The 17,352-nt window shown below is 37.3% G+C and overlaps 1 protein-coding gene across 4 annotated transcripts in view; it reads right to left on the minus strand.

Annotated features, from left to right (window-relative positions):
* SMAD2 (SMAD family member 2) overlaps positions 1–17,352 on the minus strand; it is an 85,787-nt gene that overhangs the window by 50,163 nt on the left and 18,272 nt on the right. For all 4 annotated transcript variants that reach the window (XM_087439185.1, XM_087439183.1, XM_004422514.3 and 1 more), the window contains exon 2: positions 10,434–10,722. In XM_087439185.1, the coding sequence (XP_087295311.1) occupies positions 10,434–10,669 (236 nt within the window). In that variant the 5' untranslated portion in view covers positions 10,670–10,722. The remainder of the gene's footprint in view (positions 1–10,433; positions 10,723–17,352) is intronic.

Consider the following 17,352-nt stretch of genomic DNA (forward strand, 5'->3'; position numbering starts at 1 on the left):
CAACTCCATTTTTGATATGTGACTGCTGATAGTCTCAAGTTCCACCATGCCCTCACCCCCTGTCTCAAATCTGAGCAAGCTAATACGGAAGCCCAGGGTGCTCCTTCCTTTGGTGCTGGTGGGAACTGCAAAACAGGCAAGCTTGGGCACAAACACAAGTGCAGAAACTGTCCCCCTAGCCCCATATCTCCTATCACTGCTCTCTCAAGTCATTTTTGGACCAGCCTGGGAGTCGGTCCTGTTTTCCCCAGAAAGCCTCATCATATGAGCAATAATCCTTTTCATGTCCTCTTGGTACATGTTTGGCTTCATCCGTCTCATATCAAAAATCAAATCTGGGGAGGGATCCATCTCACATACAGTTCACACTGATTAAACACTTACTGTGTATCAGACATAACACTAAGGTCTTAAACATATTAAATCACTTAATCCTCCAACAACTGATGAAATACACAATGTTATTCCCATTTGACAAACGAGGTAATGAAAGCACAAAGATAAAGTAAGACTCCTAAGGTCAGACAGCTAGCAAGTGGCAGGCAAAGAGGCTGCATTCTTAATTACCAACACTCTTTTGCCTCTTACATAGTTACTAGAAACAAGAAATAAAGTAATAAAGAGTAAATAAAGTAAAAAAAAACAAGTAATAAAAACAAAGCAAAACAAAACTAAAGCAACAACTTTGGAATAGTATCCCAAATAAGTAAAATATTTATAGAATGTGCTTAACTATAAAACCTAGAGATTTCACTATAAGAGTTATTTTTCTCAAGAAAAAAAAATTCTTTGGACAAGTAAATTGGTAGAGCCACTTCCAAATTAAAATGGGGGGACAATAAAATTTCCATAGTTAAGAGTCCTATAAGAATAAAATTGAGGGGCCTGCCCAGTGGTGTAGTGGTTAAGTCTGCAAGCTCCGCTCTGGTGGCCCAGGCTTCGTAGGTTCGGATCCCAGGTGTGGACCTGCACACTGCTCATCAAGCCATGCTGTGGTGGCATCCCGTATACAAAATAGAGGAAGATTGGCACAGATGTTAGTTCAGCAACAGTCTCCCTCAAGCAATAGGAAGACTGGCAACAAATGTTAGCTCAGGGCCAAACTTCCTCATCGGAAAAAAAAAGAATAAAGTTGGTACTCTCATTCTTCTTTGGTTTGGTACAGCTCTTCTTAGAGCAGAAGGAAGGACTGGGTAATGATTGAAAAAATTTTTCATCTTTACCACTAAATGTTACATTGAGAACACTTCTTGGAGATCTTGCTAGATGGTTCTACTGCCTGTGAAAAATAACAACATATCTCCCACACAAATAAAATAGTCCCTATCATTGAAAAGATTTAAGTATCAATTCTAAAAATAGTTACTCAAAATATTTCAAGTCCTTCCAAAAAGAGAAACTTTTTACTGTAAAAAAAAAAAAAAAAAAAAAAAGAAAAAAGAAAAAAAAAGCTAACACTAAAAAACGGGCTCAGAAATATTTAATAAGGTAGCTTTTGAATTTTCTAAATTTATTTTAATATATATTCTAAGTGTTTAACAATTAAAAAACATAATATCCTAAATGACAAAAGAAATCCTAACATAAAATATAAATACATGTCATTCCAATCTTTTAAATTAAATGCATAAAAGAAGGATTGTAATACAGAATAGAGTTCTGTAAAAACTCAACTTTTTAAGTCATACATTTTTGTGATGCTTGTATTTGGTTGCAAAGAAAGGTTTTTGTCATCTGACAATTTAAAGAATTAGCATCCTACAAAATAAAATCAATTATAGCACTCTGAAGTTGACAGTGTGCTTTTACATGTAGAGGTTAAAATGTTTGGGTAATGTACATAGACTAATGTATTGTTTATACTTGTTAATGCAAATTATATGTCATCACATAAAAACTATGGGGAAAAAATTCTTTTAAGTTACTTTTCATGATAAATTTTTGTTCAGTATCTAACTCTGAACTTTCACATCATCAACACAAATACAGCCTCCCTTCACCCTCTCTTCCCCACTGGGAGAGCAAACTTGGGAGTAAACCAAGTTAGGGAGAAATTATATCCTCTTACATACACACAAAGCCATAAAGATAAGCAAAGTTAATAAAAGAAAAAAGTCTGAGATGAAGGAGTTAATAAAAAAATCTTATGTATTTCAGTTTTAAGTATTATTCACGATTGTAGTCTTGATGCTCTTATGAAACTATCATTTCACAGTGCTTCCCATAATAACCCAAAAGCAGAGCTAAAGTCATGCTGGATTTTGAGAATAAAGACTGATCTAACAGTTCAAGGAAAAAAATATGATGGTAATAGAAGAAAACTCGAGTTAGAATAAAATAGTCTCTGTGAAAATAAAGCATCATTGGATAATTTAATAGATATCATGGTCATATATTTTGTGTTTAGAAAAAAATGTTTTATGTTTTGCTATAAAATGGTATGCATTTCATGCAGATCAGGTAACATCCCTCCATTCTCCCCATGTATTCCGCCTGTCCTCAACACCACTAAATCTGGATTCCCAAGTTTTCAAAAGGAGAATACAGCTTATTTAACAAGCTGGATTTGGTAAGTTCCTCCCCTCCCACACCATTACCCTCAAACTAACCCTTATCAAATTACTTCTCTCCTTTCTGCTAAAATCTCCAGAAGATCCCACAGCTGTTCTAGTCATACCCAGATATATATTAACAATAAATCTCTTTTCAGAAATTAAAAATTTTACCCTGATCTAAATAAAAACTTCCTTCTCTCATTCAATTTTGCTAAGTTCACCTCCTCCATGACTCTCCAGCTGTTATTTTTAAGGGCCCTGTAGGTTCTGGAACACTAGGAAGAAGGGGTTTTAGAGGAAAAGGGGACAAACAAGCCTTATAGGGCTGATCTGATTGAAATCTGACGTGATAGTAATGAGGCGGTGAGGTCCTGTGACAATCAGAAGCCCAAACGCTGCCTCTCTTACCTACAGTTAGTTCCTGATGCAAAAACTTCTCTGTGGTCTGTTTGGGTCACTTTGACTCTCCAAGGTGGGCCTCTTGATCCTTTCAAAACAAGTCAACTTCAGCTACCTTAGTAAAGTCTATCGGGCCCACGGGAAAATTCTTGCATCTTTGACCCATCAAACTCTGAATGTGCAGGCCATTCCCACTGTGTCCTTTCCTCATTCTACTGATACAAAAGCAGCTCCAGCTGGTCTCGCTTTTTAGCCTTTTTCAGGTGGAAGTCAGGTATCAGTCCATTTATCTCCCAAACCTCAGCAGCACATGCATGTCAAACCAAGAAGTTCTCCTGAAGCCCCTCAATCTGGATGAAGAAAGGAGAAAAGCCACAGCATATACTACTCTCTCCAAGGAAGTTCTCACATGAGGTCCCTCTCATGAACTCTTATACTTTACTTATATAGCCTATAGGTAAGTGACAGGTTAACTGTAGCAATACTTGTCTCTGGGCATTGTTTCTGCAAATCCTGCATGAATGACACAGCACCTCAATTTTGAACGTAGGTTACTTGCAATCTATTGTTCTTGGATTTGGTGTCTCTGAATAAATACTAGAAGAGTTCCCATTTTAACATCCTGTTACAGTTCTACTTCCAGGTAAGATTATAAGCAGGTCATAGCAGGCTCATGTTCCTGTTGCAAAAACTATGGGGGAAAAGATAAAAAAAACTTGTTCAAAGACAATAGAGAGCTATTAAAGTAATGAGATCCAGACGAAGTAAAATTGCAGGAAGAAGGAATATTTTCTAGGTGAACTGACAACTGGCTGCCATTTCCTTCCCTGGGGTCACTCGCAGATTCTAGGTACGCAGTGGGAATCACGCTTGGTCTGGGAAGAGAAACTCTACTGAAAAAAATAAAGTAGAACTTTTGACAACCACAAGAGTCTCCTCCCTTAAAGATGTTTGCCAGATTTTAAAGGTGCAAGCAACAGGAGGCTCAAGAGCCAAACTTAAACTATGGACAGAAGGGTAGAAGCGAACTCCCTACAGTTTTTGAAGGAGCTGGTGATGGAGACCTGCCACGCTTTCAATCAAAATATTAGGAGAGCCCTATTCATGGAAAAAGAATGAGCCAGTAGTAGACTACATTAAATTAAAATGGCAACCAAGCCCCAACCCAGCTCAATCACTGATTAGATTAGGTCATCAGCCCCTCCATCTACCTGACACAGGAAAGGTCAAATACTCTTTGGGGAAAGCATCATTTGCAGCATTTACAATTCTCTTATATGCAATATATGGCATACAATCAAAATTACACAGCATCTAAAGAGGCAGGGAAAATGTGACTGGTAAGTGAAAGAATGAACAGACAATAATAGAAGCAGACCGACAGATGATCCAAATATTAGAGTTGGCAGACAGGGACTTTAAAATAACTATTATAAATATATTCAAGAAAATAAAAAAAAAAGGATGGAGAATTTCTAGAGATACTCTCCACACTAAAAGTGAAAAATATAATATTTCAAATTAAGAATTTATTGGATGTGTTTAACAGTAGACTGGATACAGCACAAAGCAGAATCAGTACACTCAGAGTTAGGTCAATAGGAAATATTCAAACTGAAAGAAGAAAAACAAAAGAAGGAAAAGAACAGAGCATAAGAGACATGTGGGATCCAGTCATTTTAGTACAGGATTGCAGGATATCCTAAACTAGTGTTTTATTATGTTCCTTCTCCACACTCTATGTGTGGTACTGTCTATTTCAGGTCCCTTAGACGGTAGTACATTTACTTGTATCACGAGTGGGGTCAACAAAGGCCTGGAAACACTCTACTACAAGACAGAAAGGAGAAGGAATAAACAATATGGTTAAATGTTGTCCCCAACAATAATGATCTTCCCAGAATGTAGTTAGTCACACAGGAATGGTCTGGGAAAGCTGGAAAGGTTCCAGATAAGATTGGAAACAGACCAAGGATGCCGGGAAAACAAAAGATGGTTGTAATTTTTTTAAATGCCTATTATTTTAGCTAGGTTGATAAATGTTTTCTTTAAACCTGATACATTACATTAATGGGACAAGGAAAGTGGGGATGTTGCTTACTGCATCAGGTGTTAAATGTTAAAATTACAGAGATTAATTAATCTGGGTATAATTCAGTAACTTTATAAAGGGACAAAGGTCCTAGAGCAGGTAGATGTTTTCCATGATAAGGTAAATGATCAAATGTCCTATGTAACAATACACAAAAGGGCTTTGAATACCAGGAGCTCCCTCAAAGAATGTGACTATAAATGTCAGCACCAGATAACGGTTAAGGGTCTAGCCAAGTGTCTTTCAAACTGTGTTTCACAGGGCCCTAGACCTCATCAGAAGAGCTTTCACAAATTATACACAGAACACAAAGAATATGACAAATTGGATGCTGAGATTGATAAAAGGTAGCTATTACCCATAACCTCAAAGTTCTGATTTGCATTTATAAAACTGTTCATTGTTCTGATTAATTGATTTTATGAATGTTATACATTTGAATAAGCTAAATTATGCATAACACAATGTTGCCTGGCAAAAACTTCTACTAAGCAAAGATAGACAATACAATTTAATACCTATGATCTAATGTGAGTTATCTTAGAAAAACTGGAAGGAAAATGAAGACATCGAATATGTGTGAATATTTCAAATAAATCATATTCATTGTTATAGTGCTTTATAGCTTACAAACTGCAATTACATTATTTCAAAGGACTCAAAAATAGTACTGTGAAAGTACTCAGATAATACCACATCCCGCTTTCCCAGATGAAGAAATAGTAACAAGTATAGTCACATGCCCCAAGATCCACACTCATCAGTATTTAAGAAGCTGACTCAAAAACAGGTCATCAAACTTCAAATTCAGAGTTCTATCATAGTACTCCATATATATTATGACACATACACACACACAGATATACACAGACACATCATCCCTATCTATGTATGAATAAGGGAGAGAGAATTATTCCTATTCTCTTCTGAAATAATGAAAAAGCATTAGTTTAAGAAGAAGTGAAAGATACAACAGTCTGGGTTTAAAAAGACTTCTCTTTAGTCTTTCTAGGCTACCCAGAGAAGTAAAAGAGTAGGAATACAGAGTTGAAAGTAAAAATTGACAAGTTGCATAAAGTTTACTTAATTACTCTGATGTTTAAAAAATATAGAAGATGGAAAACAAAACCCAAATGTTAGTAACAGCATTAAAAAGAAACATATTATCCTGAAAGGATACATAAGACACTAGTAATACAATTACCTCTGAAGAGGAAAATTGAGTGACGAGATGGGTGACAATAGAGGTGGGAGGGAGACATTTTTCCACTGTATAATCTGTGGCTGATTTTTGAATCATGTACACATACTATTTTATGTTTTTAAGGAACATACTTTTTGAAGGCAAAAATAGATATGAATATAAATATATTTTTAAAGAATGTTAAGAAAACGAAAGTATAATTGCCCTTAAACAGAAAAATTGACTTCAAAGGGTAAAAAAAGTAAAGACAGAAATAGTCTAAGCATTGCCCAAAAGTCCTAAACACTTACTTGTGCTGACTATAAAAGTAAAACATACTTTTATATATAAATATTAGGAAAAAATTACAGGATATTTTTAGGTCATTCATAAATAATCACTATTAACAATTTGGTGTATTTCTCTCTAAAGTTTCATGATTAAGTGCTAACATTTTTAGAAGTATCCTTTATCAAGTTAAGAAAATTCCTATTTCTAATTTGTTTATCAAGTTAAGAAAATTCCTATTTCTAATTTGTTAACACGAATAAATACTGAATTTTATAGAAAGCTCTTTCTAGATCCATCAAGATCAGATTCCTTCTTAAAAATGAATATGGAGTATCTCACACTAATAGATTTCCTATAGTTTAAAGATACTTTGCATTCCTGCAATACACCTTACCTAAACACAAATTAAGTAATTTATGTTTCACCTTCTCCCTCAATTGAACTTACTTGTATTTTTAGGTTTGCAAAACCTCAAGGTATTTTATTAACAGCTTACTTGCAATTTTAAGTAAATAAGCTTATATTAAATCCATTTTTCATCCCATTTTAAATAATTTTGGGTTGGATTTATCCATAATGGATCTTTTTCACTCCTATTCCCCACCCTTTACAGTCTACATAATTAAGAGTTGACTGAATGTTTAAGGACATTTAGCAGTTAAGAAATGAGTAATAGTCTGACAGAACATAACTGTTCTACTAGAAACAAAGCAAACTTTATAAAATATATGACACCGAATTACAGTGCAAGAAGCTTAAATTTTTGGTAGACAACAATCAATATTAAATCTACATTTCTTGCAATATAAAAAAAACACCAAGTTAGATAAGCAAGTTTCTAAGCTTTAAGGAACTTTTGATAGTGAAAAACAAGGTAATGGACAACCATGACTTCACTGTCATTAGATAAAAGGGTAGAAAAAAATTTTATAATGATAAAAAGCTCCAGAATATGAAAAAAATCTCTAAAATAGGCTGTAAAAGGAAGAATGGAAAATAAGGAAAAGAAATTTGACTAAAGAGACCTCTATAGTTTAAATACCCACTTCTGTAGATTTTAATCATCAGGTTGCTACCTGAAGGACAGAACTGCACAGCTCTAGTGTCAGGCTCTGCTCTGTCAATAACCTCACTACAAGGGCAATTTGAGCCTTAGATGAAGCTGAGCAAAAACACAGCTCCAGGTCTTACTGGATCACACAGCTCCCCTTCATGAGGGAGATAACATACTAACTGATCTCCCTGTCTGCACTGCTGAGAGTCTCACAACCACTTTCCTCACTGCAGCCAGATGCTGTACTTAAAATTAATCTGATTTATGAGTCTTGTTTACCTAAGACTCTTCAATGACTCCACCCTCACCCCGTCACACTCAGTTCAGCATGAACTCCCCCGTTCAGCATGAACTCCCCCGCACAGCATGCTGTGGTTCCCTACTAGCTACACAGACTCACTCCTGCCACGTGCCACTCCCAACTTTACACCCCAGGACACCAGAACCCTTCTCCAGTCCTGCCCTACCATCATACCCTCAATTTCACAGTGACACTTTGGATGAATCAGACTTCTCTTGACTGAATTCCTCCTTTACATCCATCAAGATTCAACCCAGGAAACAATCCTTCTGAAGGAAACTTTCTAAAAGCCACAGAGCAGGCAAAGTTCCCCTCCTTTGGACATAGCTCCCTGAGTATACATCTTTCATAACACCTACTGCACCTTACGAAATTATCTTTTTTATTTCTAAAGTTTATTTCCCTTGAGTAAACAACTCAAGAGCAAAGACTGTATTTGAATGCCAGTGAGGAAGAGCATATCACACATGTAGTGGGTATTGAATAAATATATACTGAACTGAAATACTGGGCACAAAAAAATGAAAAATTAACAAACATAGCTTGACCTATTCTTAGCCAATTCATTAGCAAGTCCTGTCAGTTCTACTTCCACCCAAATCCATCTACTGCACATTTTAGCACAGCCAGCACGCCAGTCCAGCTTCCAGGATCTCTCATGTAGACTTTAAAGATTCTATTTATTTTATTTTTTCCCCCCAAAGCCCCAGTAGATAGTTGTATGTCATAGCTGCACATCCTTCTAGTTGCTGTATGTGGGACTCGGCCTCAGGATGGACGGAGAAGTGGTGCCTCGATGCGCACCCGGGATCCGAACCCGGGCCACCAGCATTGCAGCGCGCGCACTTAACCACCAAGCCACAGGGCCGGCCCTCTCATGTAGACTTGAATCGCCTCCTGATTTCCCTGCTTCCGGACCCACCATCCAGTCTAACACACATACACATGCTCCACTATCCCTCCCATCATCTGTTTCCAACAGCCAGTGATCTGTAAATGTAAATGTAAAAAATGTAAAAAAAAAAAAAATGTAAAAAAAAAAAAAAAATCTGTAAAATGTAAATGTAAAAAATCCTTTAAAAATGGATTTAAATAAAAAATCCTGTATTTGCTTTCTATTGTATTTAGACTAAAATTCAAACTCCAACAGTGCCCTAGGTTGCCCTACATCATCTGACTCCTTGCAAGTTTTGTACTCATTTTGTATTACTCCATCTCTACTGGGCTCCTTCTAAATCTTCCAATACAATAAGCTACTTTCCACCTCAGTGTCTTTCCCACGGCTCCTTCCTCTGCCTAGAAGACTCTTCCTTCAGCTAGCTGCTACTTCTCAAAGCTCAGCTCAAGTGTCACAATCCAATCCAAAGCAGCTTTTTTACCCCTCAACCATTGTCTTCTTTGTACTTATTACCATCTCGAATTATTAATTTGCCCACTTGCTTTTGTGTACATCTATCCCTCAGGAGGCCAGGAACTTTGTGTTTTGTTCATCACTGTAGACCCACGTGCCTAGGAACAGTGCCTTGCACACGCAGCAAGCACTCCTAAGCATTTGTAAAACAAAAGAAATAAAGCAAGAAAAGTAACTCTTATTTAAGATTTACATGAAACAAGCCAGGAAAGAAATGGATAATTACTCTACCAAACAAGGCAGGACACATCCTATTATTAGTATTTGCAAGCAGATAGGCTCGTGTTACTGGGATCTATTATCAACAAGCATCCCGAGTGTATTTCCCAAAGCTCACGGGAAAAAGGTCAACAGGAAGTAGAAAGCTTTCACACGCTATATGCTAGCCGATGTGTATGACACTGCAAACAATCATTTTAGAAAATTCTATATGGTGACACTCCCCAAAAACCCTGTAATGCACACAAAAAGTAGTGAAACACTTAAAAAACACTTGCTACTTTATTAAAAAAACAGTATTTCTGACAGTGGTACTTATCTGTAAACGATTAAATTTACACTAGTAAAACTTCAACCTCTTAAATAACAGATCCTTCCAATACAAGAGGTGGTCTTCAAGACAGGTTCTGACTGCGTATGACAAGAAGCTGCCTCATATACTGTTCTCTCTTGAAAGTAATGCTGCTATTCAAACTAAAATTATGTAAAATTCATCACGATGTTAGCAGCCCCTTTTAACTCCTTACTGACCGAAGTCTTGACCAAGAGGGGAGAAAACTGTCACTACTGCACTAGTGAGAGAAAAAACTTTGAATCTTTATTCAAATGTCATTCAATCACAGAAATTAGGATAACTTACAATGAAGCATTTAGGCAATGAAGATAAATGAAGACAGTGAAGATAAAACTTAACACAACTGTTTATTTTGCTTGATTAAACCTTCTCACTATTCAAGAAAATGATTTGTAAAATAAACAAGTCTTAACTAGTAAAACAAAATACGAAAGGTTAAAAATAACTGTCATATTTTAATAATCACTATTTACAGGTGACTTGAAAGTGACAAACTTCAATAACTTTCCCTCAGAATCCTTTAAGCAATTTTCAACAGTATGACCAGCAAATTTCTGATCTACCACCACTTACCTTGGTATGGTAACACATTTAGTATTACAATTTTGAGTGGTGATGGCTTTCTCAAGCTCATCTAATCGTCCTGTTTTCTTTAGCTTCTTCACCAAACTTTTAACTGCTTTCTCACACCACTTTTCTTCCTGTCCATTCTGCTCTCCTCCACCTGCTCCTCCAGATCCACCAGCTGATTTCTTCCATCCCAGCAGTCTCTTTACAACTGGTGGAGTGAATGGCAAGATGGACGACATGTTCTTACCAAAGGCAGCAATCCACGCTAAGAAAATATTCTCCTTTATCTAACCTAGAAAAGATATGGAAAGCTTAATTTAGAGGCTAACTTTAAAGTCAAGTAATAATTTCAACACAGTATTGAGAGCAAACTACAGAATGAGATAGAAATTCAAGTGATTACTTTCGCAACAGACTTTCAGAAGTTCTCTTCTTGGCCCTTTGAGCAAACAAACCCTTATAAAATCTTTATCAACACTGGACAAGTTTATCACTACCAATACTACCTTATTTTTAACTTTTAATAGTGTCAAGAATTAAAATATTTTCACCAAAAGAAAGTTTTTCTCATTTTTTAGAGCTTCAATCTATTCTCAAAACTTAAAAAAATATTTTAAAAAATTTACAAGCCCATTCTCCCCAAAGATTCAAACTTTCATAACTGACTAAATAAGTATCATCAAGTAAAATCTAAAGTTGTAAAAGGGAAAAGGCATCAAGTGTGAAGTAAACAACAAGAATAATGAAATAAAGGTAAATAAGAGTCTGTGAAGAAAAGCTTTGGTTCATTTTTACCATTCCTCGAGAAGAATTTTAATTAAGCCTCTTTTTTAAAATATATTTTCATTTTTATCTAAGTAACAATGTGCATAGTGAGTAAAGTCAAATATAGTTTCTCTTCCCACACTGATATATAATTCTTCAAAATCTTTTAACTTTCATTTTATTCTTGCTATTTATACCTCAGTAATAGGCTTATAACGGTAACCTTTGAAATATCAAGTTAAGGTACTATCTATTAATTTTTCTATGGAAAATGAGGATTTACACCATAATCACTCACTTTCCTCCAACCTCAAAAATAATTATCTCCCAATTATAGTTAAATAATCATGTATATAATTTTGTACCTGATGAGATTAGTAGTAAGCAACTATATAATCGTGTTTCCCTTTTTGTACAACTCTTTTTCCCAGAGTTAATTATCTTAGTTTTTCATTTGCTTAGTTTTCTATGCATTGACCACAAATTCTTCCCACACTCTCCACAAGTTCCTCAATTAAATTTTAATTTTATGACTTTAATCTCAAAATAGAGAGAAATTCATTTACCACTTTAGGACAGAACTGGAGAGTTAGACTTCAGAAAAATGGAAAAGATTTAGAAACATAGTTCTCAAAAATACTACAGAAAATCAACTAAAGTGAAATAAATTTTATCAGGTATTTGCCAGAATATACATTAAAGAATATTCCAGGAGAGGAGCTGCACTTCTAACTGGGATGTAGAAAGTCACAATAGACCATCACCTTCGTCCTTACAATCAGAACAAGCCAGATAAGCTACAAAATCATGGTTTTCTGAATCGATCAGAAAGTTAAGGATGCAAAGTAACCTAAGTGGAACTAAACTCCAGAAAGTAATGAACCTTGATAAAAGAAAGGCCCATGGAGGGTCTCTTTCCTAGCGGAGTGGCTAAGGAGGAATATTCCACCATAGACGGGGAAAGGGGAAACCAACCTAAACTTTAATATATTTTAATAGCAACATGTAGGCTGACAAGACATATTAGAATTCCAAGGATTTCACAGAGCAAATCTGCACCACCCAACCACTCATTCCCAGAAGTCTTCACCAAGTGCTTGCCAAAATACGCCAAAGGTTGGGGGACAGGGCTGGAAAGCTGCGAGATACCCCAAGAAGATTATGGTCTCCCTCAAATGCAAAAAATCTGTCCTCTGATGGGGGGGGGGGGGATGAGCAGAAGTGCGAGAAATCAACCCAAGAGACTCTAGACATTCAGCTGTGGTAGGAATAAGGTAGGACAGGAGAGCTGAAAGAAAAACTTCCACTCAGATACTCTGGACATTGAACCACCAAGGCTAGGGTAGGGAAGGACTGCTAGGAGAAATCCCTGGAAGGCATTACTAGTAGAGAAATATCTCACTAGGCACAAAAGCCAGGGGCAGGACTGGAGACCAAAAAGAACCCCAGAATGACCAAGGAATCGACAGCTGGTTGTAAAGCAGAGAAACTGCCTATGGTTCAGACAGCTGATGGCTCAGATATGAAGTGCAAAGAGATAACTGAAATTATACTCAGACAACAAATCTTGGGGTAAGTCATGTCTTAATCTTGCTCTCAAAACAACTGCACTAAATCAAACTGAAGTTCAAAGCCCAGTACTACCTCAACTATACATCTTACTGACTTAGCCCCACTATCTACCTATCTATCAATCAAGAAATGATGGACTATTTCCTGCAGGTAAATAATACTTACTTCAATCAGCACTGTTTTTATACAAATGCTCAGCATTCAATCAAAAATTACAAGACACGGAGTAGCAAACCATAGTCAAAAGATGAAATTATTAATATAATCACATCAGAGGGCCCAGATGTTGGAATTTTCAGTCATAGGTTTTAAAATAACTATGATAAAAAAACACATTAAAGGATCTGCTGAAAAAGATGGACAACGTGCATAATGAAATGGAGAATTTCATCACAGACACTGAAGCTATAAAAGAGGATCATAGGCAAGGCCAGCCCCATGGCACAGTGGTTAAGTTCGCGCACTCCACTTCAGCTGCCCAGGGTTCACAGGTTCAGATCCCAGGCGCAGATCTACAAACCACTCATCAAGCCATGCTGTGGCGACGTTCCATATACAAAATAGAGGAAGATGGGCAGATGTTAGCTCAGGGCCAATCTTCCTCAGCATAAAAAAAAAAAAAAGGATCATAGGGAAATATTAGAAATACAGTATCAGAAATCAAAGATTTTTTCTTTAGATGGACTTAATAACAGACAGAAATGAGTACTGAACTTGAAGACAAGCCAAAATAAAGTACTCAGATTGAAACACAAAAAGAGAAAAAAAAAGTGTAGAAAAAACCCCAGAACATCCAATACCAAATGTCAACTGGGTTTAACTAAAGTTTAACTGGAACATCAGAGAGAGGTGAAAAAGAGAATGGGGGCAGGAAAAACAGAGATAACGGTCAAGAACTTTTCAAAAGTGATGGCAGATATCAACCCACAGATGCAAAGGAAACACAGTCCACAGTCAATCTGCTGACTACTAAAGGTACAAGTACAGATGAAGGCTGAGTGTCAGCCAGGGTGACAGTTAAAAATCCCTGGAAGACTCAGACAAGGGGAATCTGCACTCACTCACCAGCTCTTTTCCAAGGGCCTCAAATGAGTGGTCTTGAAAAAGACTGGCATGGGCTAAGAGACGGAAGAGAGTTCCTTCACTTGTTGGTATCTCATGTGAAACAAAAGCCTTCAAATGGAAGGGGAGATGCAAGAAAGCCTCCCACACCCAGGGCCTGATCCCTTGCTTCTTGGGAAGAGTAGAGCAAAAGCTGTGTTGTCACATTGCCTTCTAGTCCTGCAGTCAAATCTCCCTCTACCCTCCTCTTATAAGGACAATTTATAATTACATTTAGGGCTCACCCAGATAATCCACAAGAATCTCTCTATCTCAAGACCCTTAACTTAATCACATCTGGAAAGTCCTTTCTGCCATATAAAATAACTTTCACTGGTTCTGGGAATTAAGACCTGGATGTCTTTGGGGATCGTTATGCAGCCTACTACATGGAGTAACTGGAACACTTATACACGGATGTGAGTGTAAAATGGTACAGCGCCTTTGGAACACTGGCAAATTCCTAAAATGTTGAACATACATCTACTCTCTATTATAATACCACTCCTAGACACATATTCAAGAAAAATGAAAACATCCACAAAGAGAGATCTGTACAAGAATGGTCATAGCAGCCATATTCATAATAGCCCAAATATCAACATAAAACTGCAAGAAAAACAAAACAAAACATGGTATAGTCATACAAAGGAATACTGCTCAGGAACAAAAATGAGTGAGCTGCTTATATACTTCACAATATGGGCGAATCTCAAAAACATCATGCGGGGCCAAAGATACACAAAAATATATACTGATTCCACTTATGACTTCTAACAACAGGTGAAACTAATCCAGTGATAGAAGTCAAATGGCTATTTCAGGAAAGGGGAGGGGACACATACAGAAATGCTTGGTCAGACGCACAAAGTACCTTTTTGAGGTGATAAAACTGTTTTCTATTTTGTTTTGAGAAGTAGTTACATATGAGTACACAATTATCAACTCACAAAACTGAACACTTAAGGTTTGGGCATTTATCAAATGTAAATTACAATTCAAAAAAAATTAAAAAGGTATCTGGACAAATACATTAAGAAGTTCCTAGATAAGCTAAGTTAAACGAATTTATTTAAGAACTTCTCAAACCTTCAATATGCCAAAGCATACCATAAATTTCAGAAGGGAGGAGAGGCTGCAGTTGACCAAAGATGTAAATCTAATGGTGTCTGTCCACAACATGCAGGTAGCCTCTGCAAGCATATTTAGGCAAATGCTGGGCAACAGGCCCAGGGTGGGAGGTCGGAAATTTTCTTTTTATCATTTTGAGAGCCCAGTGACAAGCAATCACAAACTTATTTGGGGTACTAACAGTATGATTTCTGTCATAAAGGTATACATTCACTAAAAAAAGAAATTAAGTATAATTCTCAAAAAAGGACTCTGAAGTCTCAAAAGAGCATTTTCAAAAATGGTCTTCCAGGAGCCAGCCCAGTGGCACAGTGGTTAAAGTTCTCACGCTCCACTTCGGCAGCCTGGGGTTCGCAGGTTCAGATCCCAGGCACAGACATATGCACCACTTGTCAGGCCATGCTGTGGCGGCATCCCATATAAAGTAGAGGAAGATGGGCACAGATGTTAGCCCAGGGCCAATCTTCCTCAGCACAGGAAAAAAAAAAAAAAAAAAAAAAAAGAGGAGGATTGGCAACAGATGTTAGCTAAGGGCTAATATTCCCCACAACAGGAAGAAACAAAAAAAAGGTCTTCCAACTGAAGATACTTAGGCATTGGTAGAGTCTGCTAGAAAATAATGGTCACCACCTAATTAACAATCATACTCACTGCCCTGAAAAGGGAAAAAAAAATGGGTCCCCAACCTCAATTCAGGAGACTGTCCCAAGAAGAGGCAATATAGTATGCTGGATTTCATAAATTTATTTGGCCATGAAAACCCTTTTTCATGGACATCTCATGGAAATCCACTTAACAATGCTGCCGTGGCACCCTTCATAGCCTAGCTGTGGTTTACATACCAAAAATTCAAAAGGAGCCAATAAGTAGGATTATGTGACTTTCTTTAGCAATACAGCAGAAAAGGTGGGAAAGTAAGGTTTGCTCAGTTAGGGAACTGCAAGGTAAGTAGAAAACAATGAGAACTTGACAGTAGCACTGTTAAACTATCTACAGTGGTAGACTCTATAATAATACACATAAATGAGCACTATAGTATATAAAACTACAACTTGACAAAATAAAGCAAACACCAAAACTCCATCAAACACATAATAATCCACCAAAGTAGAAGCCTGGGACTACCAGGCAGCAAAAGGTATACCCAGCTGGCTACCTTTGGCCTCTGCTGAATTCATACACTGTGCCACAAAGCATGCTATAAGGGAGCCAGCTATATAAACCTCAACAACATGTGACACAGTCTTACCTGAGCACAGAGAATACACTTATTAATTCAACCTTTGGAAGGGAGAGGTATCGCAAAAACATCAGAGCAGAAGTCTGAAAAGAGAGAGAAAGAGAGAAAGTACACCAGGCAGAAAGTTCAGCATGTTTTCTAGAGACAGGAAATGTTTTAGGAGTTAGAAAAACATGTAGGTATTGCTAGAATATGGAGTATGAGGAAGCAATGCAGAGAGGCCAGCTCAGATTAGAAAGCTGAAGACAGAAGTTAGTGCTAATGACAGGAGTATTACTTCAGTTATTTTAGAGACAATTCACGTTATTGACCAAATGGATGTGGAGTTTCAGGAAAAGGAGGATTCAAAGATAACTGCTGCTAACTAATGTAATTGAGCAGCATGTAGTGACACACTGATCGCTATTCGGAACCCAGAAAGAGAAGCAGATCTGAAGGCTAAGGGCTACAGGGTCAGTATTATACATGCCTTTCTATAAGCAACCGTGTTCATCCCATGATCAGGAGGCAGTAGAGAACGCAGCAGAGGCTCAGGAGAAGGTAGTCAGCACACACAGAGTGTGCTCAAGCAAGGCAGAGACACAGTCCTGCATAAAAGCATAGCAGCAGGTCCCCAGGCTTGGTTTCTGAGGACTCGCCAGGTCCTGTTCCAGTCCCACACAAATTTAATCCTTAAAATAAAACTCTTTTGTGAGTTACATGAGCGACCCCTGTTCCTTGTGAAAAACCGACAGAAAAATATAACAAGAATCTATCTAAAAGGGTCTGTATCTTTGGTTCAATTAATCCATTCATGGAAATTCAGCCTAAGAAAAGGAATAAAGGGGCCGGCCCAGTGGCATAACGGTTAAGTTCGCACGTTCTGCTTCGGCAGCCCGGGGTTCGCCGGTTTGGATCCTGGGCACAGACCTACTCACCACCATCAAGCCATGCTGAGGCGGCATCCCACATAGAAGAACTAGAAGGACCTTCAACTAGGATATGCAACTATGTACTGGGTCTTTGGGGAGAAACAAGAAAAAGACAAAAATTGTCAACCGATGTTAGCTCAGGGCCAATCTTCCTCAAAAAAAAAAAAGAAAGAAAAAAGAATACAAAATTAGGGACAAAAGC

This window comes from Ceratotherium simum, chromosome 14, assembly GCF_057802395.1.
Source record: "Ceratotherium simum simum isolate JZ-2026a chromosome 14, ASM5780239v1, whole genome shotgun sequence".
NCBI lineage: Eukaryota > Metazoa > Chordata > Mammalia > Perissodactyla > Rhinocerotidae > Ceratotherium > Ceratotherium simum.